General features: G+C 39.2%; 1 protein-coding gene across 1 annotated transcript in view; it reads left to right on the top strand.

Moving 5' to 3' along the window:
* LOC132821329 (spermatogenesis-associated protein 16-like) overlaps nt 1-27304 on the top strand; it is a 126176-nt gene that overhangs the window by 48787 nt on the left and 50085 nt on the right. The window contains exons 5-7 of the mRNA XM_060833913.1: nt 1058-1205; nt 6175-6321; nt 26987-27099. Of these exons, the coding sequence (XP_060689896.1) occupies nt 1058-1205; nt 6175-6321; nt 26987-27099 (408 nt within the window). The remainder of the gene's footprint in view (nt 1-1057; nt 1206-6174; nt 6322-26986; nt 27100-27304) is intronic.

Below are 27304 nucleotides of genomic sequence, written 5' to 3' on the forward strand. Positions count from 1 at the left end.
TGAATGATGATATTACTATTATCTGTATATTGCTTAACTTTATGTTTAAGAACTTTACCCGATCATGGCAATGTGATTTTCACTTCCTTTAACTTTCAGTCTGTATAAAGGCAAGAGTAGCATATATAAATAAAACATGCATATTTATGGTAAACATTTGATTGAACTCAAAGCTGCAGTTTTTTTCAGCCAGAATGGGAACCGGTAATATTAAATGTTATGCAAATGATAAATTTACATGCTGTGCCCAGCCAATCCTGTGTCCCCTCAAGCACGTGACACGTTTAATTTTTGTGTAATGCATAGACACACAAATAGCCATAAGGATATTCATGGTTTTTGAATACTGATCATGATAAAGTGTCCTCCTTGAAGCTTTCTTTGCTTCCACTTTTCACAAACTACAATTCATTCAAAAGGTTATGATTTGCATTCTTATCCCCAGACCCCAAGCTGGTTCTCAATGAGCTACATAGCAAACCACATAAATAATTCTTGCCTTTGCCACACCCAACTTCATTTTGTTTTCTTCTGCAAGAGCTGAAAATGTGTTGCTGGAAAAGCGCAGCAAATCAGGCAGCATCCAAAGAGCAGGAGAATCATGCTGCCTAACCTGCTGCGCTTTTCCAGCAACACATTTTCAGCTCTGATCTCCAGCATCTGCAGTTCTCACTTTCTCCTCAAAGATATCCCTGCAAGAACCTGCTGCTTTTTTGGTAATGGTTCTCTGTTGTTTGTCATTACTTGTTAGTTGCTACATTTCTTGTTCTTTACTTTCTTTAATTTACTACCAACAAAACTCTTTCAGGTAACACTATTCCCAACATCTGAAACTTGCTGGTATAAAAATTCATGTAACACTCTCTCTTTGTGCTTTTAACACATCCTCCATTTTTCCTCACCTTGCTTGAGTCAACTGATTCAATCAACCTGTCTCGACTACTTTGTACAGTGGTCTGAAATGTCTGCACTTGTAAAGTGTTACAGAAATTAAATTCTTATTGTTTGTGATGAACTTGTTCCATTTTAAAGTATTTTGCTTTTTTTTTAAAACTAGGCAATGTTGGAAGAGGGTATCACACAAGCTGAAACATTTTCAGTTATGTACACACCATTTGCAGTGAAACCAACTGCTGCACAAATAGAAAAAATAAAAGATGTTTTCAGGAAAAAACATCCTACTTATGCCAACTATTTATATGCAGGTAATGAAGTTATATTGTTATTTGTACTATTTTCCTCCCTTTAAACATTTGATCTTTAATAATGCATAATATTGGTGATGTGTTATCAGTGATTTCATATCTGATAATGGAACTCTATGACAAAATTGAATTCTTTACAAAATTCTACTTGTATAGCCTTTAGCCACTATGCAGTTATGTTTTCCTTCAAAGAACTGCATGGGATTTGTTTGCTTTAGTCAGTGTATCTTATACTCTTTGAAAACAGTGAATCGACATATCTAAATGTTGGAGACTTTAGGACCTTTGCACTTCTCGATATATATTACTGACCTAGATGTTGGTGTATAGGGTACAATTTCTAAATTTGGAGTCAATGAAACATATGGAAGTATTGTGAACTGTGAAGAGATTAGTGTCGAACTTCAACCTGGCATGAACAAGTTGGTGGACATGGTGAACAAGAGAGAGATGAAATTGTTTCACAAAGAAGTGATTCTGTCATTTTAGTAGGAAGAATGAGGAGAAACAATTCAAAATAAAGATTAGAATTCAAGCAGAGAGACCTACATGCATAAAACATTGAAGGTGTCAGGGCAGGTTGAGATATTGCTTAGTAAAACATGCATCATTCTAGGCTGTAATAATAAGAACATACAGTTCAAAAGCAAAGAAGTGATGTTAAATTTGTAAGGAACATTGACTCATCCTTATTTGGAGTATTGCATTCAATCTGGGCATCTCATGTTAAGAAGAATACAAAACCAATAGGGAGGGTTTAGAAAAGATTCATGAGAATGACTGCAAAGATGAAGACCTTCAGTTTTGATTGAGGTATTCAAAATCATGATTGATTTGAACAAAGTGGATAGAGGAAAACTTTGGTGGAAGTATCAAGAACAAGAGAGCACAGGTTTAAATTATTTGGCAATGGAGCAATGTGACAGGAAGTAAAATGTTTGATAACTCTTGACCTCTTCCATCACTTTACTGATAATGGAGAGTAGACAGCATTTGACTGGATTGTATTCATCCTGATTTCTTTGGAAAGGACATACGAGGAAATTTTTCCACGTTGCCAGGTGGGTACCATTACTGTAGCTGTAATAGAACAGCTTGATGAGAGATGCAGCTGGTTCTGGAGCACAGGTATTCAGTACTATTGCTGAAATGTTGTCAGATCCTATGTCCATTGTAATATTTAGTGCATTTAGCCATTTCTTGCGTGAATCAAATTGATTGAAGACTAAAACAAAAATTGGAAGATCTCAGCAGATCTGGCAGCATCTGTGGAGAGAAATCAGAGTTAACCTTTCAGGTCCAGTGACTCTCTTTCTGAACTGATAGTAGCTAGGAAAGGGATGGATTTTATACAGAAGATGGTATCAAGGTTGGTGGTGGTGTGGTTTGGGGCGGGGATGGTGGGAGGTGATTACAGACAGACAGAAAGAGATAGTAAACGATTGGTTGAGATAGATCCCCAAAGATGGGCTGTAATGAGGCAGAAGACAAAGCTCAGTGCAAGTTTGAAGAACAATATCGAAGAACAGCACCTTACTTTCTGCTTGGGTACCCTGCAGCCCTCAAGACTTAATATCGAGTTCAACAATTTGGGGCTTGAGGACCTGCCCCCAATCCCAGACATCAGGCCTTGTCGTAATATGGGGTGTTATCACACACTACCCATTGTCAGCTTCTAATAGTCCCTATAGGCAGATTTCCATCCCTGAAGGACATTAGCAAACCAGATGGGCTTTTTTGAAAATGGTTTCATGGTCATACAGTAGATTCTTAATTTCAGATTTTTTAAAAAATCGTATTCAAGTTCCACCATCTGCCATGGTGGGATTTAAACCCCGGTCACCAGAACATTACCTGAGTTTCTGGATTAATAGTCTAGCGATAATACCACTTGGCTATTGTCTCCCCTATGTTTTTGTTACAGATTTCCGGCATCTGCAACAATTCTAGATTTTTTGATTGTGATGCTGGGGATCTCAGGAGAGGCACAACAACTGGCTCATCAACTACATACATATGGCTAAAGTTGGATGCAAATACATCAGCTACATATTTTGCATTAATATATTAGCATCCCCCTTCTTTGAAGTTATTTCTGAACCCACCTCCTGCAGTGAGTTGTTTAGTTGTCCTCTACCATTCAGGATTGGATGTGACCGGTCCTTCTCTACCAGTTCAAAGGACAAGGACAGATGACATATGGAGTCAACACCGCATGCATGTACCATCCTGAGTTGGAAATATTGTTGTTCTCTTGTGTCACGTAATGAAAATCCTAAACTCCCTACGTAACAGTATTGTAGGAATGCGTACTCTAACACAGCTTTCAGTAATTCAAGGAGGTGTGTCCATATTCCAGAGGAGGTGGTGCTGGATGTCTTAACACACATGAAAAAGGATAAATCCCCAGGACCTGATCAGGTATACCATAGAACTGTGGGAAGCTAGGGAAGTGATTGCTGGGCCCCTTGCTGAGATATTTGAATCATCAAAAGTCACAGAGAGGTGCTGGAAGACTGGAGATTGGTTAACGTAGTACCACTATTTACGAAAGGTGGTAAGGAAAAGCCAGGGAACTATAGACCGGTGACCCTGACTTCGGCAGTGGGCAAGTTGTTGGAGAGAATTCTAATGGATGGGATTTACACATATTTGAAAAGTCAAGGACTGATTAGGGATGGTCAACATGGCTTTGTGCATGGGAAATAATGTCTCACGAACATGATTGATGAGGGCAGAGCAGTGGACATGACCTATATGGTCTTCAGTAAGGCCTTTAGCAAGGTTCCTCAAGGTAGACTTGTTAGTAATGTTAACTCTTACGGAAAACAGGGAGAATTAGCCATTTGGATAAAGAATTGGCTTGAAGGTAGAAGACAAGAGGGTGTTGGTGGAGAGTTGCCTTTCAGACTGGAGGCTTGTGACCAGTGATGTGACACAAGGAACGGTACTGGGTCCACTGCTTTTCATCATTCATATAAATTATTTGGATGTCAACATAGGAGGTAAATTTAGTAAGTTTGCAGATGACACCAAAAATGGAGGTGTAGTGGACAGTGAAGAAGGTTACCTCAGAGTACAACGGGATCTTGATCAGATGGGCCACTGGGCCGCTGAGTGGCAAATGGATAAATGTGAGGTGCTGCATTTTGTGAAGGCAAATCAGAGCAGGACTTATACTTAATAGAAACGTCCTAAGGAGTGTTGCTGAACAAAGAGACCTTGGAGTGCAGGTTCATAGTTCCTTGAAAGTGATGTAGCAGGTAGATAAGATAGTGAAGAGGCATTTGGTATGCTTTCCTTTATTGGTCAGAGCATTGAGTGTAGGAGTTGGAAGATCATGTTGCAGCTGTACAGGACATTGGTTAGGCCACTTTTGGAATATTGTGTGCAATTCTGGTATCCATCCTATTGGATGCATGTTGTGAAACTTGAAAGAGTTCAGAAAAGATTTACAAGGATGTTGCCAGGGTTGGAGGATTTGAGTATAGCGAGAGGCTGAATAGGCTGAGGCCGATCTCCCTGGAGTGTCAGAGACTGAGGTATGACCTTATAGAGGTTTATAAAATCATGAGGAGCGTGGATAGAGTAAATAGACAAGTCTTCTCCCCAGGGTGGGGTAGTCCAGAATTAGAGGGCATAAGTTTAGGGTGAGAGGGGAATGAGCTGCCGGAGGAAGCGGTGGAGGCTGGTATTATTACAACATTTAAGAGGCATCTGGGTGGATATGTGAATAGGAAGGCTTTAGAGGGATATGGGCCAAGTGCTGGCAAATGGGACTAGATTAGGTTAGGATATCTGGTTAGCATGGACAAGTTGGACCGAAGGGTCTGTTTTTGTGCTGGACATTTCTATGACTTACCATTATTTTCTCAATTGCAGTTTGTGATGGATATCATACATTAGCTGATGTCAACAATATTTTCTTTCCGAGAACAAATGAAGAAAAAATGCCATCTATTTACAATATCAATTACTAGATATTGTGCAGTAAAATACTTAACCAGATTAAAAAGAATGATATATTTTTTAAAAAGCCAGTTATTCAGAATTCCAGAGAATAGCAAGTACACTCATGACATTAACAACACACCGTTATGCTTATAATAAAGGAAAACAGCCATTTGAAATTGAACTGCCAAATTCCTCACAATTCAGGGAATCACAGGCATGCTTTAAACTTAGTGTTGATTCATTGCAATTTCATAGTGTACCATCATAGTCAATCTACTCAAACCCAAGAAAAAATTTAATGACATATAGATAAGATGTGATCAGGTCTTCCTGCAAACCCTGACCACGCTCAACTTGATTTCCATGCTATTCTCTTTAATTTCTAGAGTTTCTAACCTATATTACATTTTGTGTACCATAGTGATATAAACATATTTGACGAATATTGTCTTTGTGACAAATTGCCTACCAAATTCATAATGAAAAATAGAATATCCTGCATCCAATTAACTGAAGAGTTGAGTAATGTTTATATGGAAATGTTCTTGTGTTGTCTTGCTCTAAATCTTTTCTCTGCTTACAATTTATCTCAAGATATTTCAATAGTATGGATCACATTGAGGAAGGTGTGTCTGAGATGCACCTTGGATGTATCTTTTGAAATTCAACCCTCTGTTGTCAATATCTTAGTACCACAATGTAAACTTATTTATCCAAAATCATACGTAATGTTTCAGGAAATGTTGATCTTATCACTAATTTCATTGAAGGTATGATTTGGAGATGCCGGTGTTGGACTGGGGTGTACCAAGTTAAAAATCACACAGCACCAGGTTGTAGCCCAACAGGTTCAATTGGAAGCAGTAGCTTTTGGAGCGCCGCTCCGAAAGCTAATGCTTCCAGTTAAACCTGTTGGACTATAACATGGTGTTGTGTGATTTTTAACTTAGTTGAAGATAGTCTTAATAACTTTAAAACAAGAAATATGATATTGAAATGTATGATAATATTTCAGATCCTGGCACAAATCATATCTTGCCTCAGACTGTTGACTGGTCCGAAACCTTTTCCCAACATTACATGCTGCTACTTGGTTTTAAGAATCCTGAGGATGGCAACTTCTTAGAAAAGATCCTAAACAGAAGATCACCAACTTTCACAGGTACAGTAAGTGATAAAGAAATTATCAGTCGATATGAAACATTTCTTAAAAGCTAAATAGATGTAGGAATGCAGCATGGAGGGGACAAACAATGCATAGACAGTGTGTGCATGTGCAGTCGTGTGGGGTTATACAGTGCAAGAAACCAGTTCACACAATGATGGGAAATCAGAGGAAGCATTCATTGTAAATTGATTGTAAAACATGGATTGTATTACTGTAAACTTTAGCAGGCATTGTCCCGAATACTTGCCATAGTTTTAGCCAACAATTAATGACAATCCTAGAGGAACAGCACAAATTGCATTTCTACTATTACTCTGGGATTTCTCATCTGCCTAAAAGTTATAGAGGACAATTGAAGAAATCTTAATGAAAATTCTACCACAGTATTTTTTGTAACTGTGATTTAATATTAGTTTCATCAAAATTGAAGTTAGTCTCAGATGTTAAGGGTGTCAATAGCATGTTCAACAGGGGTGGACTAGAAAAAATATGAAGTATAATCCTTTTTAACTCTGGTAAAAGAATCTTTTCAAAAGTTATTGCGGTCATTTAAGTGTAACTATGGCTTTACTTAATGAACTACTTTGTCATGCATTGATCTCAATATATTTTCTTAACTGAACTTTGCACATACCAGCCAAAAGTTGCAATTGTATTGATTTTAGTCCCTACAAAGACCAGATGATTTCCTTTCGGAATCTCACAATTAGTGCCAACTGCATTTTATTTCTCGACAAGCTATTCCAGCAGAAGTTAATTTTAAATATCTCGAGTTTCTTGTGGATTATGAATCATCCTGCTAATTTTATTTCCAGAAATTATGCAAGTACTGTGAAGCACAAAAATAAGTACAGAATTGGCAGATAAAGGCTCATGATTGGAGTGATTTTCGGAGTCTCACCACTAACAGTCTTTAACATATTCAGGTCCTAAATTGTGCTTGTTATTGTATTCACACTAAGAGTGTGATTCCAGGCAAGTTTTGTTGAATGGAGATACATAGCTGACTTGTTGAAACCCACCAAGAACTTGTGAAAAATAAGTTACCTTGACAGTCTGGCCATGTTTTGTTCCAATCCTTGAGTCATGGCTGGAAGATAGCTTTGTTAGTGAGGTGAAGGGACCTCATTTATTGCTCCTCACAAAAAAAAGTTACTGTAGAATTAGTGTTTTAATAACTTATGTAGATATGGATTTTTTCTAGTCCCCTCCTCTGTCTTTTCCCAGCTACCCTGCGTTGTAATTTCTCCCTTTTCCCTCTTTTTAAAATAACTTGTGGGCAGTCCCACTCATATATATAGTCAAACTACCTCTGAGGCAGCCAATATCAGCACAAAAACTGCAAATTCTTTGTTTTTAGATAATGTTAATTTTCCAGAGCAGTACAATGCATTCGAGAAATGTCAGGAAGTCAAACAGCAGTCTAAAATCGCAAACTTTAACTAAGCTGCAAATACTGGATGATTACTTTCAATATTTCTAATTAGGTAACTTTCCTTGAACATTGAACTTTGTAAGTTTAGGATGCAATGAGTGAAACACCATGGCATTCAAAAATTGAACACTGAAATGAATTGTTCTACCTTTTCAATGTTAACATCTGCCTTAATCAATATGGTGGCAGCATACTTCTAGTTGGAAATATGTGCATGCTCTTGAACACAAAATCAGGACCATATTAGGCCATGTTATGCCTAAACATCAGGTACAAATAATATATAAAAACATAGAAAGGACTGCAGCAATTCTAAAAGACGTCCCACTATCAACTTCTAATGGGCAATTAGGGACAAGTAGTAAATACTGACTTGGTAATAATGCCCATCCACAGAACAAATTTTTTAAAAAGTAACTACATAAATTCAATGATTCAGTTTATTTAAATTATGTCAATAGGATTTATTTTTCAGATTAACATGGTCATCCATTCACGCATCCAAATACCCAAGGTTTTTTTGAACTTCTATTCCTCTCCATGTACTTTCCCATATCTTGTCTGCATTTTAAGAATGTAAAACCATTGTTTTACATGAAGGAGTTAATAGAATTTTGTTTTATACTGCTAGATTTGTTAATCAGTGTTGTTCCTACACTTACTTTTCTCAATGAGTCTGAGAGGCCATGTGATAATGAGATCAATGGTTAAAATCTCTGAGTCCACCCCAATGGGTGCAAGACTCTACTACGTTCTTACATCAGAATCGAAATCCAGCCTACTACGTGTAATAGAAAGTCCTTCTTTGCAAATGTTTGTTTAGTTAATAAAGTTTCATTCTTTTAAAATTTAATGCCAATGCTAAATTTGAATGGGCCTCAATTTTAATCAACTAGCACTACTCACAATCCCAAAGAGCCACCTTACACCACATAGATCATGGTCAATGAATATAACCAGAAATTCACCACGAAGTAGCTGCCATAGATTTAAAATTGTGAGGCATAAGGCCACCATGGGACTCATGTTCACAATAGCTGGTATATGGTCAGTATTGTAGAAAGGAGATTCAGGACAAGGGTGTCCTAGGGTTTTCATGTGAGCCCTTGGGAGCACTACCACTCATCATGGTCTAAAAGGAAACAAGATGCTGGGCATCTTCTGACCTTGACTCCTATGTCTCATGGGAAAATCATCGCTGCTCAAGCAATCAGACTTCAGATGAAATTAGCAAATCGGGGCTCTTTGGCAGTCATCAGAGCTCATTCTGGATACGTAAAAAGGACCTTGACTACTTTGAACAAATGTCATTTCTATCTGAAATTCAAAATTACCGTCAAACAAAGGCAGAGAAAGATACTAGGTAGATCATCACTGCATCTTGGTTGCTCCCTTTCTTGGTTTTCACCATGATGGATGAGGGGTTAAAACTGAACATAGTATTTCGCTTTTTGCTTGTGAATATCAGCTAGTATTCTAATTGCTCATTAGACATTTTTAAACTGATATTTTAAGATTTTTGTATGAGTTTTGATTTGATACTAAACTTAGGTTTTAGCTCCTAACTCCTCCTTACATAATTAATTAGTTTCAAAATTTCAATCTGAAAATCAAAAACATTCGACCATGACATTCTAAGAATGCCTTTATCAGATTGATGTCCTCTCAGGATTAGTGCTTGGACTTCATGGCTTCATTCTTTCATGAATTGTCTGAAATTACCAATAAAGGAAGGTGATTTAAAGTTTACAACTGTGCTTATCTAAGAAACGTGAAGAAAAAACAAAAAATCTCAGAAGTGTTGAAGCAAGAGAAAATTCGTAAAGCCAAAGTACAAAGGGATCTGGGAGTGCTAGTCGAGGATTCTCTAAAGGTAAACATGCAGGTTGAGTTCATGATTAAGAAAGCGAATGCAATGTTGTCATTTATCTCAAGAGGGTTGGAATATAAAAACACTGTTGTGCTACTGAGACTGTATAAAGCTCTGGTTAGGCCCCATTTGGAGTACTGTGTCCACTTTTGGTCCCCACACCTCAGGAAGGACATACTGACACTGGAGCGTGTCCAGCGGAGATTCACACGGATGATCCCTGGATTGATAGGTCTAACGTACGAGGAACGGCTGAGGATCCTGGGATTGTATTCATTGGAGTTTAGAAGATTAAGGGGAGATGTAATAGAAACTTACAAGATAACACATGGCTTGGAAAGGGTGGACGCTAGGAAATTGTTTCCGTTAGGCGAGGAGACTAGGACCCGTGGACACAGCCTGAGAATTAGAGGGGGTAAATTCAGAACAGAAATGCGGAGACATTTCTTCAGCCAGAGAGTGGTGGGCCTGTGGAATTCATTGCCACAGAGTGCAGTGGAGGCCGGGACGCTAAATGTCTTCAAGGCAGAGATTGATAAATTCTTGATGTCACAAGGAATTAAGGGCTACGGGGAGAATGCTGTTAAGTGGAGTTGAAATGCCCATCAGCCATGATTGAATGGCAGAGTAGACTTGATGGGCCAAATGGCCTTACTTCCACTCCTATGTTTTAAGATTAAGCAAATGAGCAGTGTGCTGGCAGATAGTGTACTGCAACACAGCACTAAGTAGTATATTAAATTTAAAAATAGTAAATGAGAATACAGTCTGAATAGAATATAGAGGAACAAAAAGGCTGGTTACATTTTGGTTTCTCGCTGTCCAGGATGGATGTTGCTCTGGAATGAGCCATAGACATTATTTTATAATGAACTTATAAAATACAAAAATAAAATCACTTAAGCTCAAAAGTTTCCAAATTTACTCCAGAGGATCAGGGGCTAGATTTTCACTGTGTCAGGAAGACTATGCAGGTCTTTAAAATTGGCATGCAGGATTCAGAATGGAAATCTTACCCTATTTCTGACACACCCAGTTTTCGCCAGTAGATGGAAAAGAGCAAGTGTGATTCAAAAGAGAGTTCAAACTCAGCAGGCCATAGTTGCCAGTACTAAGTTGAAACAGACCCATTTTGGTTTTAATCAACATTGTGGTGGCCTGGAATTGATGGTGTAGATATAAACACCCTTGAAGGGGAAATATGCCAGGTTGCCTCTGAATTCTTGCAGATGCAACTTGTTCAGGAAATACAATCTTGAAAAGTTTTTTTTAAATCAATCATTTGAAAAATTAAATAATTTTTACCCTGAACTGATGTAGAGAGTTTTCTTTTCAGGAATGAGAGAGTTCAGCTGGGCAAGTTATTCATTGCAAACCTTCCTCTAACTCACCTTGCTCGTAGCAGGCTTTCCTCCAACTCAAAAAATAAAACAAGATCCTCTCCAAGCTTGTCACTATTCAAAACAAATATCAAACATGCCCTCATAACATTGGGACCCAAAGTCCTCAATCCAATCACAATCAGAACATCTTTAGTCATGACTTTTCTTCGCTCTCCTGTACTGTTAACTTAGAATCCTCTGATTTTTCTATTCTTATCTCTATCTTCTTCCTCACCCATGCGTTGTCCCTCAACCACATCTGATAACATAGGGTTAGGTACAACATAAATGCTGATGTTAGATTAGATTACTTACAGTGTGGAAACAGGCCCTTCGGCCCAACAAGTCCACACCGACCCTCCGAAGTGCAACCCACCTATACGCCTACATTTACCCCTTTACTGAACACTACGGGCAATTTAGCATGGCCAATTCACCTGACCCGCACATTTTTGGACTGTGGGAGGAAACCGGAGCACCCGGAGGAAACCCACGCAGACACGGGGAGAACGTGCAAACTCCACACAGTCAGTCGCCTGAGTCGGGAATTGAACGCGGGTCTCTGGCGCTGTGAGGCAGCAGTGCTAACCACTGTGCCACTATGCCGCCCACATGTGGTACAACTCAACTTCTCCACTACTTCCCTCAATCTTTCCATTGTCTCTATTGTCAACCTTCAAAGGACCACAGTTTCCTTGAATTAAACACAACGATATATCAAACTCTTGCCTTTGGCTGTCACTACAAATTTTATACTTTAGTCCGAGCTCAATAGAGAAAATTTTCTTCGCCTCTGTTTCTATTTAAACCAAAACCATTGCAACTTCAATAACCTGGACTTTTAGATCCATATTCTCTCCATTACTAAGTTTTCCTGCTCCTCCTCAACATTACCTATTTTTGCTTCGGCCTCTTAAACTGATATTCTCTCTCATTTCTGTTAGCTCCAGATCTAACTATTTAAATACACTGCTGGGCATCCTCCCATTCTATAGTCACTGTAAACTCTAACTGATCCAAAACTCTGGTTTCTACAACTCAGTGTTGGCTCCCAGTTGAGCAAGTATGTTAAGATTCTCATCCTGAAATCAAATCCCTTCTTGGCTATATCCTTTATCTTTGCACCCTCCTTTAGCCTTACAATTCTCTTGAGAAATCTGCATTCCACTAGCATTGACCTCGAGCGCATACTTGATAATTTTCTTCACTATTGATGACCCGGCCTTTAACTAACAAGGTCTAGAATTCTCTTCTCAATCATCATATTAATCTCTTCTTTAAGATCTCCCTTGGAACTTTTTTTTTAAATTACATTTAATATCTTATCCTTTAGCTCAGTGTTGATTTTTGTCTGATTATATGACATGATATGTTTGCTAAATTAATGATGCTATATAAATGTTACTTCCATAGTAATACAAGTATGTCCTGATGATCACAGATCCTATAACTTACTTTTCAGTTTTTGGCAAACCTCTAGCCTCCACTTCTAGAATACTAAGCAACGTGAGGGAATTAATGTTCAAATATCCTGTCTTATTGTGATCCACTTTATTCATATGAAGTGATTCTTCAAGTTGTTAAACTTTGTTCCTGCGAATCATTTTCTCACCAGAAATGAAGAGTTGTGACAACTTGCTAAAATTAGTCGTTTGTGACAGTAATTTCTGTCAAACACACATGGAATGCAAACTTCTAGAACAGAACGTTTCCCAGATTTGCACATTAAATGATGCTAATTGCAGTCTTCATAATGCGACATTCACATTTGATTACGCCATTGACTAAAATGTTTTCTCCAAAGAGGCAGAAGGATAGAATGTGATATTGTGCTAATTTGACCTTTGTCTCACTCCCAGATATCTGATTTAAAGGACTGATTTTAAGTTTTTTTTCTTCAGTCTGAGTTGTGTCAAACTTTTTGAAGGGTTCGTCAACCATGTAGCTTAGTGAGTTATGCCAAATTTTTTGAAGGGTTAGACACCATGTGGCTTAGTGAGTTCTCTCGCCATATATTACCAAACTTTCTTAATTAATTACCTACCATGCCCCTACATCATCTCTGACATTCAACATCCACCCTGTCTTACCACACACTGTTCCTGGAACAACTTGCTAAGCAGTGGATGTGACAGAATTGACTGGCATTCCTCACACAAGCAACTTCTTTAAAAAACCATTGTGCATCCAGATGAAAACTGTCAGTCCACAGTTGCTGCACTGTTACTACTGTTTATCCCAGACATGACAGACGGGGGATATTGGCATCCTGCATTGCAGGCAGAGTCCTGAAGGTCCTGTTGGACGGGGATGCTGCTGACATGGGACGTCCTCATCCCCAGGGGGGTGGAGGCCACGACCCCCAAACAGTGGATTTAGGGTGGGCAAAATATGGCTGTTGCGAGCAACACCAATGAAAGTATAAAGAAAAAAGTGTGCTACCTTATCAAACACCTTTTGAAAGTAGAAAGTTAAAAATCACACAACACTAGGTTATAGTCCAACAGGTTTAATTGGAAGCACACTAGCTTTCGGAGCGACTCTCCTTCATCAGGTGATAGTAGAGGGCTCGATCGTAACACAGAATTTATAGCAAAAATTTACAGTGTGTTGTAACTGAAATTATACATTGAAAAATTGATTGTCTGTTAAGCCTTTCATCTGTTAGATCTGTTAGAAACTATCAGTGATAGTTTCACTTCTTTCATGTGTAAATCACAAAACCTTTTTTTAAAAGTTGCATTCTCGGGTTAGCTGTTAACAACGGTGATAGCTTGACAATATGTTGACAGTGTTAGCCCCCTGTGTTCTCTGTTTATGACCTGATGTTTAGATTGATTCTAATCTAAAAAGTGAGATAACAGAGTTTTACATAAATTCATGCAGTTTTTGAGGTCAGAAGTACTCAAGGATGCCCTCATAAGAACGGGGTACGATGCTCAACTCATCGACCGCCGGTTCCAATGTGCCACAGCAAGGAACCGTAATGACCTCCTCAGGAGACAGACACGTGCTGCAACTGACAGGGTACCCTTCGTTGTTCAGTACTTCCCAGGGGCTGAAAAATTACGCCATGTTCTTCGTGACCTGCAACACATTATCAATGAGGATGAGCACCTCACCAAGACCTTCCCCACACCTTCACTATTTGCCTTTAAACAACCGCCAAACCTCAAACAGATCATTGTTCGTAGCGAACTGCCCGGCTCTCAGGACAACTCCATACAACCCTGTAACGGTGGACGCTGCATGACATGTCAGATTGTGGACATAGATGCCACTATTACGCGTGGGAACACCTCCCACCTTGTACATGGCAGGTACTCATGTGACTCAGCCAACGTTGTCTATCTTATACGTTGCAGGCAAGGATGCCCGAAGGCATGGTACATTGGGGAAACCGAGCAAAGGCTACGACAACGGATGAATGGGCACCGCACAACAATCAACAGACAGGAGGGTTCCCTCCCAGTTGGGGAACACTTCAGTGGTCCAGGACATTCAGCCTCGGACCTTCGGGTGACCATCCTCCAAGGTGGACTTCAGGACAGGCTGCAGAAGAAAGTGGCCGAGCAGAGGCTGATAGCTAAGTTCGGTACCCATAGAGAGGGCCTCAACTGGGACCTTGGGTTCATGTCACATTACAGGTGATCACCATTGCACTACACACACACATATTTTCTTACACACACACACTCTCACATACATGGACACAGGTACACATAGACGTGCACACAGACATCCACATACACCCTTATAGACACACACACCCCCACACTCACACATGCACCCCCTCACAGACTTAATATACTCTGCACTCACTATACACACACACACACACACACACACTTTCTCACACTCACAACCCCCACCCCAGACAGACAGACACACACACACACACACACACACATGCACACATATATTTTGTGGGGTGAATTTGTACTTGCAGAGTTACATTGCACTTTGCTGAAAAACTGCATACATTCATGTAGAACTCTGAGCTCAAAAACGGCATGAATTTATGTAAAACTCTGTTATCTCACTTTTTAGATTAGAATCAATCTAAACATCAGGTTGTAGACAGAGAACACAGGGGGCTAACACCTTCAACATATTGTCTAGCTATCACCATTGTTAACAGCTAACCCGAGAATGCAACTTTTAAAAAAAGGTTTTGTGATTTACACATGAAAGAAATGAAACTATCACTGTATTCTAACAGATGAAAGGCTTAACAGACAATCAATTTTTCAATGTATAATTTCAGTTACAACACACTGTAAATTTTTGCTATAAATTCTGTGTTACGATCGAGCCCGTCACTATCACCTGATGAAGGAGCATCGCTCCGAGAGCTAGTGTGCTTCCAATTAAACCTGTTGGATTATAACCTAGTGTTGTGTGATTTTTAACTTTGTATACCCCAGTCCGACACCAGCATCTCCAAATCATGACTACTTTTGAAGTACACATGTTCAACACCACCTGTGCTGCTTTCATCTATCCTCCCTCTTAATCCCAGATATATAGTTCTAAAAGCTTCCCCAACTGATGTGAATCGGAGTCATTTACAATTGCCAGATTTGCTGTTTTACCTTTCTTAAAAAAAATCTAATTTATAAATGCCCCAGTTCTCTCGATACCATTCCTTAAGGATTGGAAGATTGTGCAGTGCCTCTGCAATTTCAATTTTACTTTCCTCAGAAATGTAGTATCATTCTCATCCAGACATAGTATTTTATGTTCTCATGACATGTTTGATAGTGATGCTAGTGAGTGGGATACCAGCCTCCTTACCATATCCACTTCAATTGTTTTTGTGACAGGACAGCGCATGGACAATCTTACAGTCCCAATGACTATTGAGGTCCTTAAGAGAGCAATTATTACACATTTAAGGGCCTTTTCCCACTGCCATTTATATTAACAATGCCGTGTTCAAGATTATCATTACCGAATCAAGGGACCTGGAAGGGAAGCCCACAAAAAGCTACACTCTACATTGCTACTGATCTTTCTATACCCCTCTCCCCAGTGACATATACCAGCACAAAACTGTGCTGGATTCAACTCACCTCTGATCTGAGTGATTCCATGATCTTCGGCATCTAGAGGATGTATTTCCTCAATGGTCATCACCTCTTCAGTGATACTGCTGTACAAAAGAGCTGTCGCCAATCAGAGCAGTGAAAGGACATCCCATGCCTTGGGTCCTAATCCCAGGAAAGGCCTACTGATGACCTTCCAGTTGTCAGATTGGCAGATAATGTACAGGCTTTCCTAGGAGGTGGCAGTGTGGTTCTGTTGCCAAATCTCTTGGTGGCCAACATTCACTGTGTCTCCGCAGTGACATCTTTGGTTGCCCTCCCCATCTCCTTCCGGCAATGTAGTAAGATTATTCCAGAGTTATGGTCTTTAAAAGCCAGCAATTTTTCCATTATAGTCTTTGACTCAAACCACCTTACTCTGGCAAATCTCTCCTTAATTTGTTGGAATTATGCTTCTGTTATATACTTTTATTCTAGATTACTCTTTGTCCTTCTCCTTAATTAATCTAAATCTTATGGTACTCTGATCACCATTGCTGCCGTGCTCCTTAACTTTCTCTACGATTTGGGAACTCTCGTCATCCCTCAAAGAAACTCCATGTGCTCAAGTTTGTGAAACCAGAATTACAAGTGTATCACTCGAATAGAATAACTAGCAAGGCAACTCATAATCATTTTATTAAATAATCTGCAATCCTTTGAGAAGGAGTATGCTCATCACAGTTACAGTCTAACTGCAGTTACATTAGTCGGCACCCTGTGCTGTTATTCCTAACTCCATTTCCTAACTTTATATTCTAAATAATACACAGAATCACTGTTTAGTTGATCTTATGTTAGTTTTACAGGAGTAGGCCAGTTGGCCGTTTGATCCTGCTGCATCCTTCAATAGGATTAGGGTTGATCTGGAGTCACCCTCAACTCTACATCCTTGCATACTACCAATAATTTTCATTTCCTTGGGAATCAAGAATTGAAGTGTTGTAGGTCTCTTGCTGGTGTTGACCAAACCTTAGCATCTTCCTTGATTGCCTGCAGGAGCAGCAATTTAACCTAACATCTCTTAATATTTTTTGTGATTCAACCTAATTCTGTATCATTTGTAACTCAGTCTCTACCAATCCTCTATATCCTAAAAGGATACAAAGATGGTCCGCCTTGTTTAACAGAGTGACTAGAAATACGATAGCAATTTCAACAGTGCTGTGTGAAAATATTAAACCAGGAGGCCGATAAGACCATAAGACATAGGAGTGGAAGTAAGGCCATTCGGCCCATCAAGTCCACTCCGCCATTCAATCATGGCTGATGGGCATTTCAACTCCACTTACCAGCGTTCTCCCCGTAGCCCTTAATTCCTCGAGACAACAAGAAGTCTCAACTGTTCCAGAGGTGTGTAGTAATGTACCTGAAGAGGTTTATTAAAAAAAAGTTTTAAATTCAACAAGAAGTTGGGAAACAAAATATAGCAATAAAAGCAAAAACAGGGTGTACAGAGGACTAGGGAAGTCAAAGTTTAAAATAATACAGAATTAGGTTGAATCATAGAAAATACAAAGAGTTATCAGATTAAATTGATGTCCCTACAGGCATTGAGGAAAATGCTAAGGCTTCATTAACAGCTTTCTGTACACATTTGTTTTGCTTTTAATGCTATATCTTGTTGCCCAACTTCCCATTGAATTTGTTCAAACCTTTTCCCACACCACTATATAACTTGCCACAATATTTCTAATCACTCTGTTCAGGTAAAAGCTATCCACCTTGAACAGATTTGGTCCACTTTCCCATGAATCTGAAGATTTCCCGCTTTAACTCTGTCTCTAGCTAATGCCTTAAGTTGCCATTTCCTCCTGTTTCTATTTTTGCTAGCGTATGGCACTAGTAAAGTGCTGCTTTTTAACTTCCTGCACAGTTTCTTAAGCTAACTGCAGCACCTCAATTTTTTTCTCTATGTTGTTGATCCCAAATGGACCATGACTTCTAGCTCTGTAACCTTTTAGTAACATCCCTCTCCCAAACACTAGGGAGACAGGATAAGAATCAAAATGATGGTAGCAGAACTGCCTACTTTTTCCTCGAGTATTGAATCCTCAATTACACCTGCATTCCTTAACTTTGTTTTATTCTTCCAATGCCTTTTATAACTCTACTATGCTAGATTTAGGACTACACTTCTTCAAAGACCCCCATTTTTCCTTACAATTCTTACTCCGTCTTTCTCATCCTACCCTTCTGAATGGCTGTTCACAAATTCCTAACTTTATTTGGGTAAAAGGGTGATCACCTCTTGGAACCCATAATTTTGAAAATATTCAGCATTCTGTATTCTCAGAAGTGAATCAAGCTATCCTTTAAACTTGGAAACCCTCAACTTGAGTCTGAGTAGCTTGAGGTACGTCCTGCACATATGGATCTCCAGAACATGTGAATGGCCTGAAGTGCTCAAATGGCACAGCAATTGCAGGCATTCTGTCACAGTGCCCCCTTCCTGTTTGAAAACAATTTTCTAAAATGTTCCTTAGATACAGGGTGATTTTTAAAATAAAATTAAATCAAACTTATTTTAATGTACTAAATTAGGCTGATATTTTTCTATTTGCTCCTTGAAGTTATTTTGGCTGCTAGTGTTGCTGGAGACATTGCTACGAACACCACAGGCCGTACTTTCAGTTGTTTCTGACTCAGGCTATATTGCACTCATTTTGGGAAGGGTGCAAGCACACATGTGCTATGCATGAATCCATAGCATTCCAATTGACCAGATTGTAACTTCAACATGTAATCATAAGAAAGTCTACAATAAACAGCTTACTATCTCCAGCAGTAGTGTCAGTGGAGCCTGAAGTTTTTGGTGGGAGATGGGGAAATAATGAATTTATGCACCATGATTCAGAAATCATAGGGTTGTTGGACACCCATTGCCACTGACTCCAAAGATCACTGTCAATCTGAATTATGCACCTCCTTATCTTGCCAACGCTCCACTGGAGATATTTATGGGATCTCCCTGATGGCAGCCCGTCATTGTAACAAGGAATTCACCAGTGCCAATTTTGAGGGGGCTGGTGACTCTATTCAAACCTGAGCTGCCTCAGACAGTCAAATAGAGAAGTTCATTAGCTTCAGCGATGTTACTGTGTTCCCCAGGGACAAGGTGACTAGCAACAGCATATGCCTAGCCATGAAGTCTCTCACAGATTAGTAAATGAACTTAATTAATATAATATAAATATCAATATAAATTCCATCAATATACAGTTGTTTACTGCCAGCAAAAGTGCATCTTTCAGATGTGTGTTTAGTCCTCTGGGAACAGCCATAATGCCTATACACTCAGATAGACTCCAGTTCCAGAACTTCAGGGATGGATTTATAGGGGCCAGGGCTACCCATTGAAGACATTGATTACCATGCCAGCGAGCAACCCTATGTATCACAGCAGAGGAGTAATCCATTACCTCAGGAAGACCGCCCTGGCAACTGTTAAGCAGAACATGAATTGCTGAAGATGAGATTCATATGCCTAGATTGATCTAGTGAAGTCCTTTAGTAGTGTCCAGGCATAATCTTGAATAGTATGCTTTGTGCAACCTAGCACTACTGAGGAAGGAGATGTTGAATAATGATGTAATTGATTACTACTTCTCATTTGATGATGAGGATGTGGAGAAGATTGATTAACTGACAGTATATGATGAAAAATCTTCGCACCAGAGGGGAAAGGTTTGAGAGACCTGGAAGGGACGTTATGACATTCTCATTCACCTTATTTGTGTGGTCCAATGGCCTTTACAATCAGTGAAATAAAGACTCATTTTTATCCTGTCACCTCTCCTACTGACCTGAGACAGACAAGGACCTGGTGGACACTGCATCCCTTTTCACCTTGACATTCTTCCTAGAGCCCATGGTTTGACTAGCTCCTTCATCATGTGTGCATTTCACCTGGCAGCACTCTTCGATTTTACCTCACCTCCTTATTCAGTTACAGCAATTGTTGATAACTGCAGAGGCAGGCAGTTAGGGGGCTCACCGTGGACTTGGTCGCCCATTGTCTTCTGACTGCTAGTGTTCTCAGCTGTTACAGCATCTGCCAGTTGCTAGGTTGCTTCTGTGACATACGTGCACAGCTTGTGACCCTGAATCTACTCATATGCACATTTACAATGAATGAGAGTACCTGTGCTGATGAAGGGTGCAGAGAATAATGTGACATTCCATTCTCCAGGCTTTTTCCTCTGCTAGGGTTAGTGCATGCAGGTCTGAGAGGTCCAAGTTGGTCTTGGCCTGTATTGTTCAGTGACCACTTCTCCTATAAACTGAAGGAGAAATACCGTTGTTTTCTCATGAAGATTAACACAACACTTATTTGAGTGGCAACCATTTGGTCCACAAATACTTCCTCCACATATCTTCTCAATAGAGACCTGTTGGGAGCCCACAAATACTTTTAGATACAACCTCGCACCTGACGGGATTTGCTGCTGCGGCTGATCCACTTGCCAACAACTGGGTGGGTGGTCACTTTCTCTCACATAGCCACATGAAAGCTCAAAAAAAGTGTGAGAGACAGAGCTCACAATAAAATAAATTTCAGTCCGAGTCAAATTCTGAAGCAGTAAATTTTATTGAAATGTTCTTGCCAGTGATTTGGCTTGTTCCAGTGCTGACATGAGGGAAATGTGCTGAGCTTGGCATATCTTGATGTTCTTTTCACCTTATCTGTTTGTCTGTAACATCTTCAATTGTTTGCAGGCACATTTCATTCCTGTATGCACATTTTAGCGAATGAAAAGTAACTATGTATTTCTTCCACATAGTTTTTCATTCCTGTGTTATTTTTTTTATAAGCAATGATTAATTTGGCTGAAACAATTATATATTGATGTGAATAAGCAATTATGGTTGCAAAAGTAACACTGCTTTACCTATATACCAAAAAAAGGAAAGCAGAATGGTGAATTCTTCTTGATAGAGAGAAGGTGGTCATGTGGTATTAAATACATTTTCTCTGGCTCACCCTACTGCTGCTCACTTTTGCAATTTCTTACCAGGCGTACTTGGTCAGCTTATACTGTCTGCTTTCTGGACTTTTGGGAAACAGACCTCCTGCTTTTCCCTTTGTAGTCGAAGGGGAATATATGGTGAGGCATCACTAAACTTGGTCAGTTTGTCCGATTTGCCATTGTTGCAGCAGTTTCTGTTCAGTTCCTTCCAGATCTTCTATTCAGTAGTCTGCAGGAGAGGTCTTCTGCCTAGTTGTCAGCAGGAGGGAGGGATCACCTATCCAGTAGTCAACAGGATACATCTTCTGCTTAGTAATCTACTGCTTTCTTAGTAGTAAGCAGTAGGGTTTTTCTACCTGGTAGTCAGCAGATGCTGGCAATGGGGTATTCTTCTGTCTGGTACACAGCACTGAGGGCAGGTTCTTCCATCCAGTAGTCAGCAGCGAGTGGATGTTGTGCCAGTTGTCAGCAAGGAGTGTCTTCTGCATTGTAGTCAGGCAGTTATTTAAAAGAGTACAGAAATGCATGCAGGGCTGGCATCCCTTTAATTATAGTGTCAGTGTCAGCTATTAAGTCAGTTGCTGCTGCCATTTTGTTTTATTCATTCATGGTATGAGGATGTCACTGGCTGGGCCAGCATTTATTGCCCATAGGGCAGTTGAGAGTCAACCACATTGCTGTGGGTCTGAAGTCATATGTAGTCCAGACAAGGTAAGGATGGCAATTTCCTTCCCTAAAGGACATTAGTGAACAAGATGGGTTTTTCGATAATGGATTCATGGTCATCATTAGATTCATAATTCCAGATATTTATTGAATTCAAATTTCACCATCTGCTGTGGCAGGGTTTGAACCCAGTCCCCAGAACATGACCTGGGTCTCTGGATTAACAGTCCAGCGATAATACCACTAGGCCATTGCCTCCTCTAATTGGTACCTCATTTCCTATTTCTAACTTTTAATTGAATAGCCCTAGACTTCAATGAAGCTAATTTTCAATTAGACAAATGGACAACGAAGAAGGTTACCTCAGATTACAACAGGATCTTGATCACATGGGCCAATGGGCTGAGAAGTGACAGATGGGGTTTAATTTAGATAAATGTGAGGTGCTGCATTTTGGGACATATACACTTAATGGTAAGGTCCTAGGGAGTGTTGCTGAACAAAGATGTTGTGAAACTTGAATGAGTTCTGAAAAGATTTACAGGGATGTTGCCAGGGTTGGAGGATTTAAGCTAAAGGGAGAGGTTGAAAAGGCTACAGCTGTTTCCCCTGCAGCGTTAGAGACTAAGGGGTGACCTTATAGAGGTTTATAAAATCATGACGGGCATGGATAGGATAAATAGACAAAGTCTTTTCCCTTGGTTGGGGGAGTCCAGAACTAGAGGGCATAGGTTTAGGGTGATAGGGGAAAGACATAAAAGAGACCTAAGGGGCAACTTTTTCACTCAGAGGGTGGTACGTGTATGGAATAAGCTGCCAGAGGAAGTGGTGGAGTAGTACAATTGCAACATTTAAAAGGCATCTGGATGGGTATATGAATTGGAAGAGTTTGGGGCTTTTGGGCCAGGTGTTGGCAAGTGGGACTAGATTGGGTTGGGATATCTGTTTGGCATGAATGAGTCGTATCAAAGGGCGTGTTTCCATGCTGTACATCTCTATGACTGTATGGCTCTATGACTACTTATTGTGATCGTGTTCTGCTGACTGTGTGATAGTAACATAGAATCATAGTTCCCTTCTGGTATCTGTGTTGGTACTTATGGTTTTCATCCAAAATATAGCCCAGGATCCCTCACTTCCTTTAATCTTCTCCATTAAAGCCTCCAGCACTAGATCTATGAACCTAGAAGCAGACTACCCATTGTTTCATTTGTATATCTTTTATTTCCAGCCAATTTCCAGCAGTCAGCAGCAGTTTCTTTCCAATAAGTACAAAGTTTAAGAGGGACAGGCCACGTTGCACCATGTACTGACAGTGCATGATTTTAAATTTCTGCTGAGTGCTCCCAAACAGGCAGCACAGCCCTCATTAGTCCAGTGCCACAAACATTTAAATGCAGAGGCAACTCAATAAAGATCTAACTATAAGGCATCTGGTTATGAAAACTGGGTGCTAACTTTTGTGTTCCCAGTTTGAGAGGTTCAATGCTTTCTTTTGATGATGGCATGAGAATCACTTTCCTTCTCACCACGAAACTACTGTTGTTACCAGATTGCCAGCTTTTAATCCATTTGTGACCCATTCTGATGGTGATTCACTAAACTCTGACTTCAAACTGTATATCGAACTGCAGAATTGTTCAGAAGACAAATTATTTTCATTCAGGAGACAGAGAGAGAAAACTAGAAAAACAGCATGGACAAACACTGATTGTAGACTTAAGTAGTAACTAGCGGTATATTGAACTTTGCATGTGATTTTACGCTTGCCCATATAGTGTATGCTAAAATTATGGTATTAATTTAAATTCTGATTGTATTCAAAATACTTAAAGCATGGTATTGCTGAGGTTAGGTGGAGATATATTTAGTACAAATGTGAATTTTGGCAATGATCAGCTTTCACCTTTGGAAAACAACTGATTTGTGGTTGAATAATGTGTCACATTTGGACTGCTTGAAGGCCCTTAGTTCCTGGTTCTATCAATTCATTGATTGAACAAGTTCAGTCCTTGAATATCAATTATAACTTAGTGCAGACATTCTCCTGAATACATATATGCTGTTTATGTCAGTTAATTGTACATTCTAATTTCATTGCCTTCATAATGTTTGGATAATAAAAATCATTGGTAAGTAAGCCTGATAAATTGTTTTAAAATCTTTATAATATTGGTTTTCAGGTTTATATTAAATATTCTTCTGACTGCAACAAGGCTAATCACACTGCAAGTAATTTTGTTATGTTATGTTTCGACCAGTGCCTCAATCCTATAATATCAGAGCTTGTTATGTAATTGTGTGCCCTGAATTGTAACAATGGGGCCCTGTTGTGAACTGAACTGGATATTTTATCTTCCTGAATGTACTTTTTCAATCTTTCAATAGTAGATGAAAATGTAAGTTAAAAGTACAAAGCCAGATATGAATTAAACAGAAATTGCTGGAAAATCTCAGCAGGTCTGGCTGCATCTGTGGTCAGAAATCAAAGTTAACATTTCTGGTCTAGTGACCCTGATATGAATTAACAGTTTACAATTTAAATGTCTGGTTGCCCTGCTACAGGCAGGAAATTACTAATTTGGACAGATTGCAGAAAAGATTTAGAAGCGTATTACTGAGAATGGAGGGTTTGAGTTAGAAGAAGCTGGATAGGCTGAGACATTTTTCACTAAAGCATAGGAGGTTGAGGAGTGACCTTATAGAGGTGTATAAAATCATGAGAGGCATAGATAAGACAAACAGCATAGGTCTTTTCCCAAAGGTAGGAAATTTCAAAATTTGAGGGCACGTTTTTAAGGTGAGAGGAGAAAGATTTAAAAGGGATCTGAGGGGCAACATTTTTACATAGAGGGTGGTTTGTATGTGGAATGAACTGCCAGCGGAAGTGGTTGATGCAGGTACAGTTACAACATTTGGACATGTACATGAATAGGAAAGATTTCGAGGGATCTGGGCCAAATGCAGACAAATGGGACTAGTTTTATTTGAAAATTTGATTCTCATGGACGAGTTGGACCGAAGGGTCTGTTTCTGTGCTGTATGACTGTCACTTTAAATCAACCTGCAGCGAAACAGATGGAAACAAATCTTATATTCTTTTGTTAACTTTTGGTTCTCTCCTTGAAAAATAATAAATTTTGTCCCTTTTATGGGAAGAAGTTCTGATTTTTCACACTGCAGGGCAATGTTAACCTAATCTGGCAAGCGGGCAAATGATGGAATTACATCAGCGAGATTTCTTACCTGTCCAGTCCCTCTCCATCTCATTTTACTCTCCTTTGATTTCAGTGGAAAATATAATTAGATCAAATATAAAATGGACAGTTAAGCCAATATCATTCAATTTCCACTTAATGGATTAGATTAAAATTGCCATCTGCCTTTTTCTTTAGGCAAATTTGAACTGCAAAAACAAGCTTTCTGATTCTTAGTTTCTACTGCAGTCATCTGTTTAGAAATTGACTGTCTGATTCAAGGCTTTATCCCTCTATGTTCGCAGTAAATGGAATGTTTGTTCACTGGCTGATTAACTGACACTGATATCCAAATAAATCTGTCAGGATACTGGATAATCAATTCTGCCCTCTTTTTGGAAATTAATTTAAAGGAAACATTTTTGCCATTTCCAAAATGAGTATAGGTGATCCTGCATTACCAAGCCTAGTATGAATTAACTTATCATTTGAGTTTAAAGTAGTCTCCGAATTGCAAACCTTAAGAAATGGCTCATCTGGTTTTTATATGCATTTCTAGGGGCTGAGTGATTTTTGTTAAAATTCTATAATTGCTGCCTGTGATTTTCAAACTATGCAAATCCACCTTGTTTTAAAGAAGCTTAGTTGATTTCCAATTTTTCCCTGACAATAGAAAGGTCAGACAACTCGGAACATGGGAAGTGATTCTGAAAGATAAGATTTATATGCATTTGGAGTGAAATGGAGTTATTAAGTATAGTCAGCATGGTTTTATGCAAGGGAATTCATGTCTCACGAACTTGATTGAGTTTTTGAGGCTTTAGTAAAGCCTTTGAAAAGGTTCTGCATGGTAGTTTTCTTTCTGCATTAGTAAAGTTAGATCACATGGGATTCAGGGTGAGCTTGCCAATTGGATACAAAATTGGCTTAATGGCAGGAGACAGAGAGTGATGGTGGAAGGTTGTTTTTCAGACTGGAGGCCTGTGACCAGTAGTGTTACACAGGGATCGGTGCTGGGTCCACTTTTGTCATTTGTATAAATGAGAGTACAGAAAATATGGTTAGTAATTTTGCAGATGATACCAAGTTTGGTGATATAGTGGATAGTGAAAAGGTTATCTAAGATTACAAAGAGATCTTGATCAGTTGGGTCAGTGGGCTAAAAATTGACAGTTGGAGTTTAATTTGGACACATGCGAGATTTTGCATTTGGTAAAAATTGTAAACATTTGTTATACAATTAAAAGTAGAGCCTCGGGTAATGTTGTAGAACAGAAAGATCCAGGGGTTCAGGAACATAATACTTTGAAGTCTGCATCACATCTCGATGGAGTGGTTAAGAAGGCATTTAGCAGACTTGCCTTCATTGCTCAGATCTTTGAGTTTGGGATTTGGGACATTACATTGAGGTTGTGTCCAGTCGTGGTCGCCCTATTGTAGGAAGGATATTATTAAGCTGGAGAGGGTTCAGAAGAGATTTACCAGGATGTAACTGGGAATGTAGGATTTGAGTTATGGCGCGAGGCTGGATAGGCTGGGACTTTTTTCACTTGAACATAGCAGGTTGAGGGATGGCCTTATTCAGGTTTATAAAATCATGAGGGGTATAACTAAGGTGAATGGCAGGTGTCTTTTCCCTAGGGTGGGGTATTTTAAAACTCGGGGTTTATTTTTAAGTGTGCTAAATGAAAAGAGAAAGGTTTTAAAAAGACATGAGGGGCATTTTTTTTACACAGAGTGATTTGTGTGTGGAATGAACTTGCAGAGTAAGTGGTGGATGTGGGTACAGTTACAGTGTATAAAGTACATTTAGAAAAGTCTGCAAATAAGAAATGTTTGGAGGGATATGGACCAAGTACAGGCAGATGGGACTAGTTTAGTTTGGGATTGTGCTCAGCATGGACTGGTTGGACCGAAGAGCCGTTACCAATATGTTTGACTCTATGATAATTATTTTTTTTAATCCACCTACGCAATGTTATTTTACATACTTTAAGGCCCTTTCCAAAATCAGATGGAAAAAAACTATATATGTTTCTTAATATTTTCTAGAATCTAGAACACCCTTTTGGTCACTTACTGTAAAAGAAGTTGAGAAGAACATGGATATCCTTGGGAGGAAAATTCTGCCAGTTTTAGATTTTACACTGTGCACTAAACTAGCTGTGGGTATTAAATTTATTAAATTGACTCATGGACTCATGGAACAACTGAAAACTTTTATTGGTATTGAAGATTTACATCAGAAAGATGGATTTACAAAGACAACTGATTATGGCAGTTTTTCTTCTTGTTAGTCTGCCTCCATTTATATCTTAAAGTGAATTATCAAATTTCAAGTGCATAAAACATGCCCTACAATACACACCA

The sequence above is a fragment of the Hemiscyllium ocellatum genome, chromosome 13 (genome assembly GCF_020745735.1).
Source record: "Hemiscyllium ocellatum isolate sHemOce1 chromosome 13, sHemOce1.pat.X.cur, whole genome shotgun sequence".
In the NCBI taxonomy this organism is placed as follows: Eukaryota; Metazoa; Chordata; class Chondrichthyes; order Orectolobiformes; family Hemiscylliidae; genus Hemiscyllium; species Hemiscyllium ocellatum.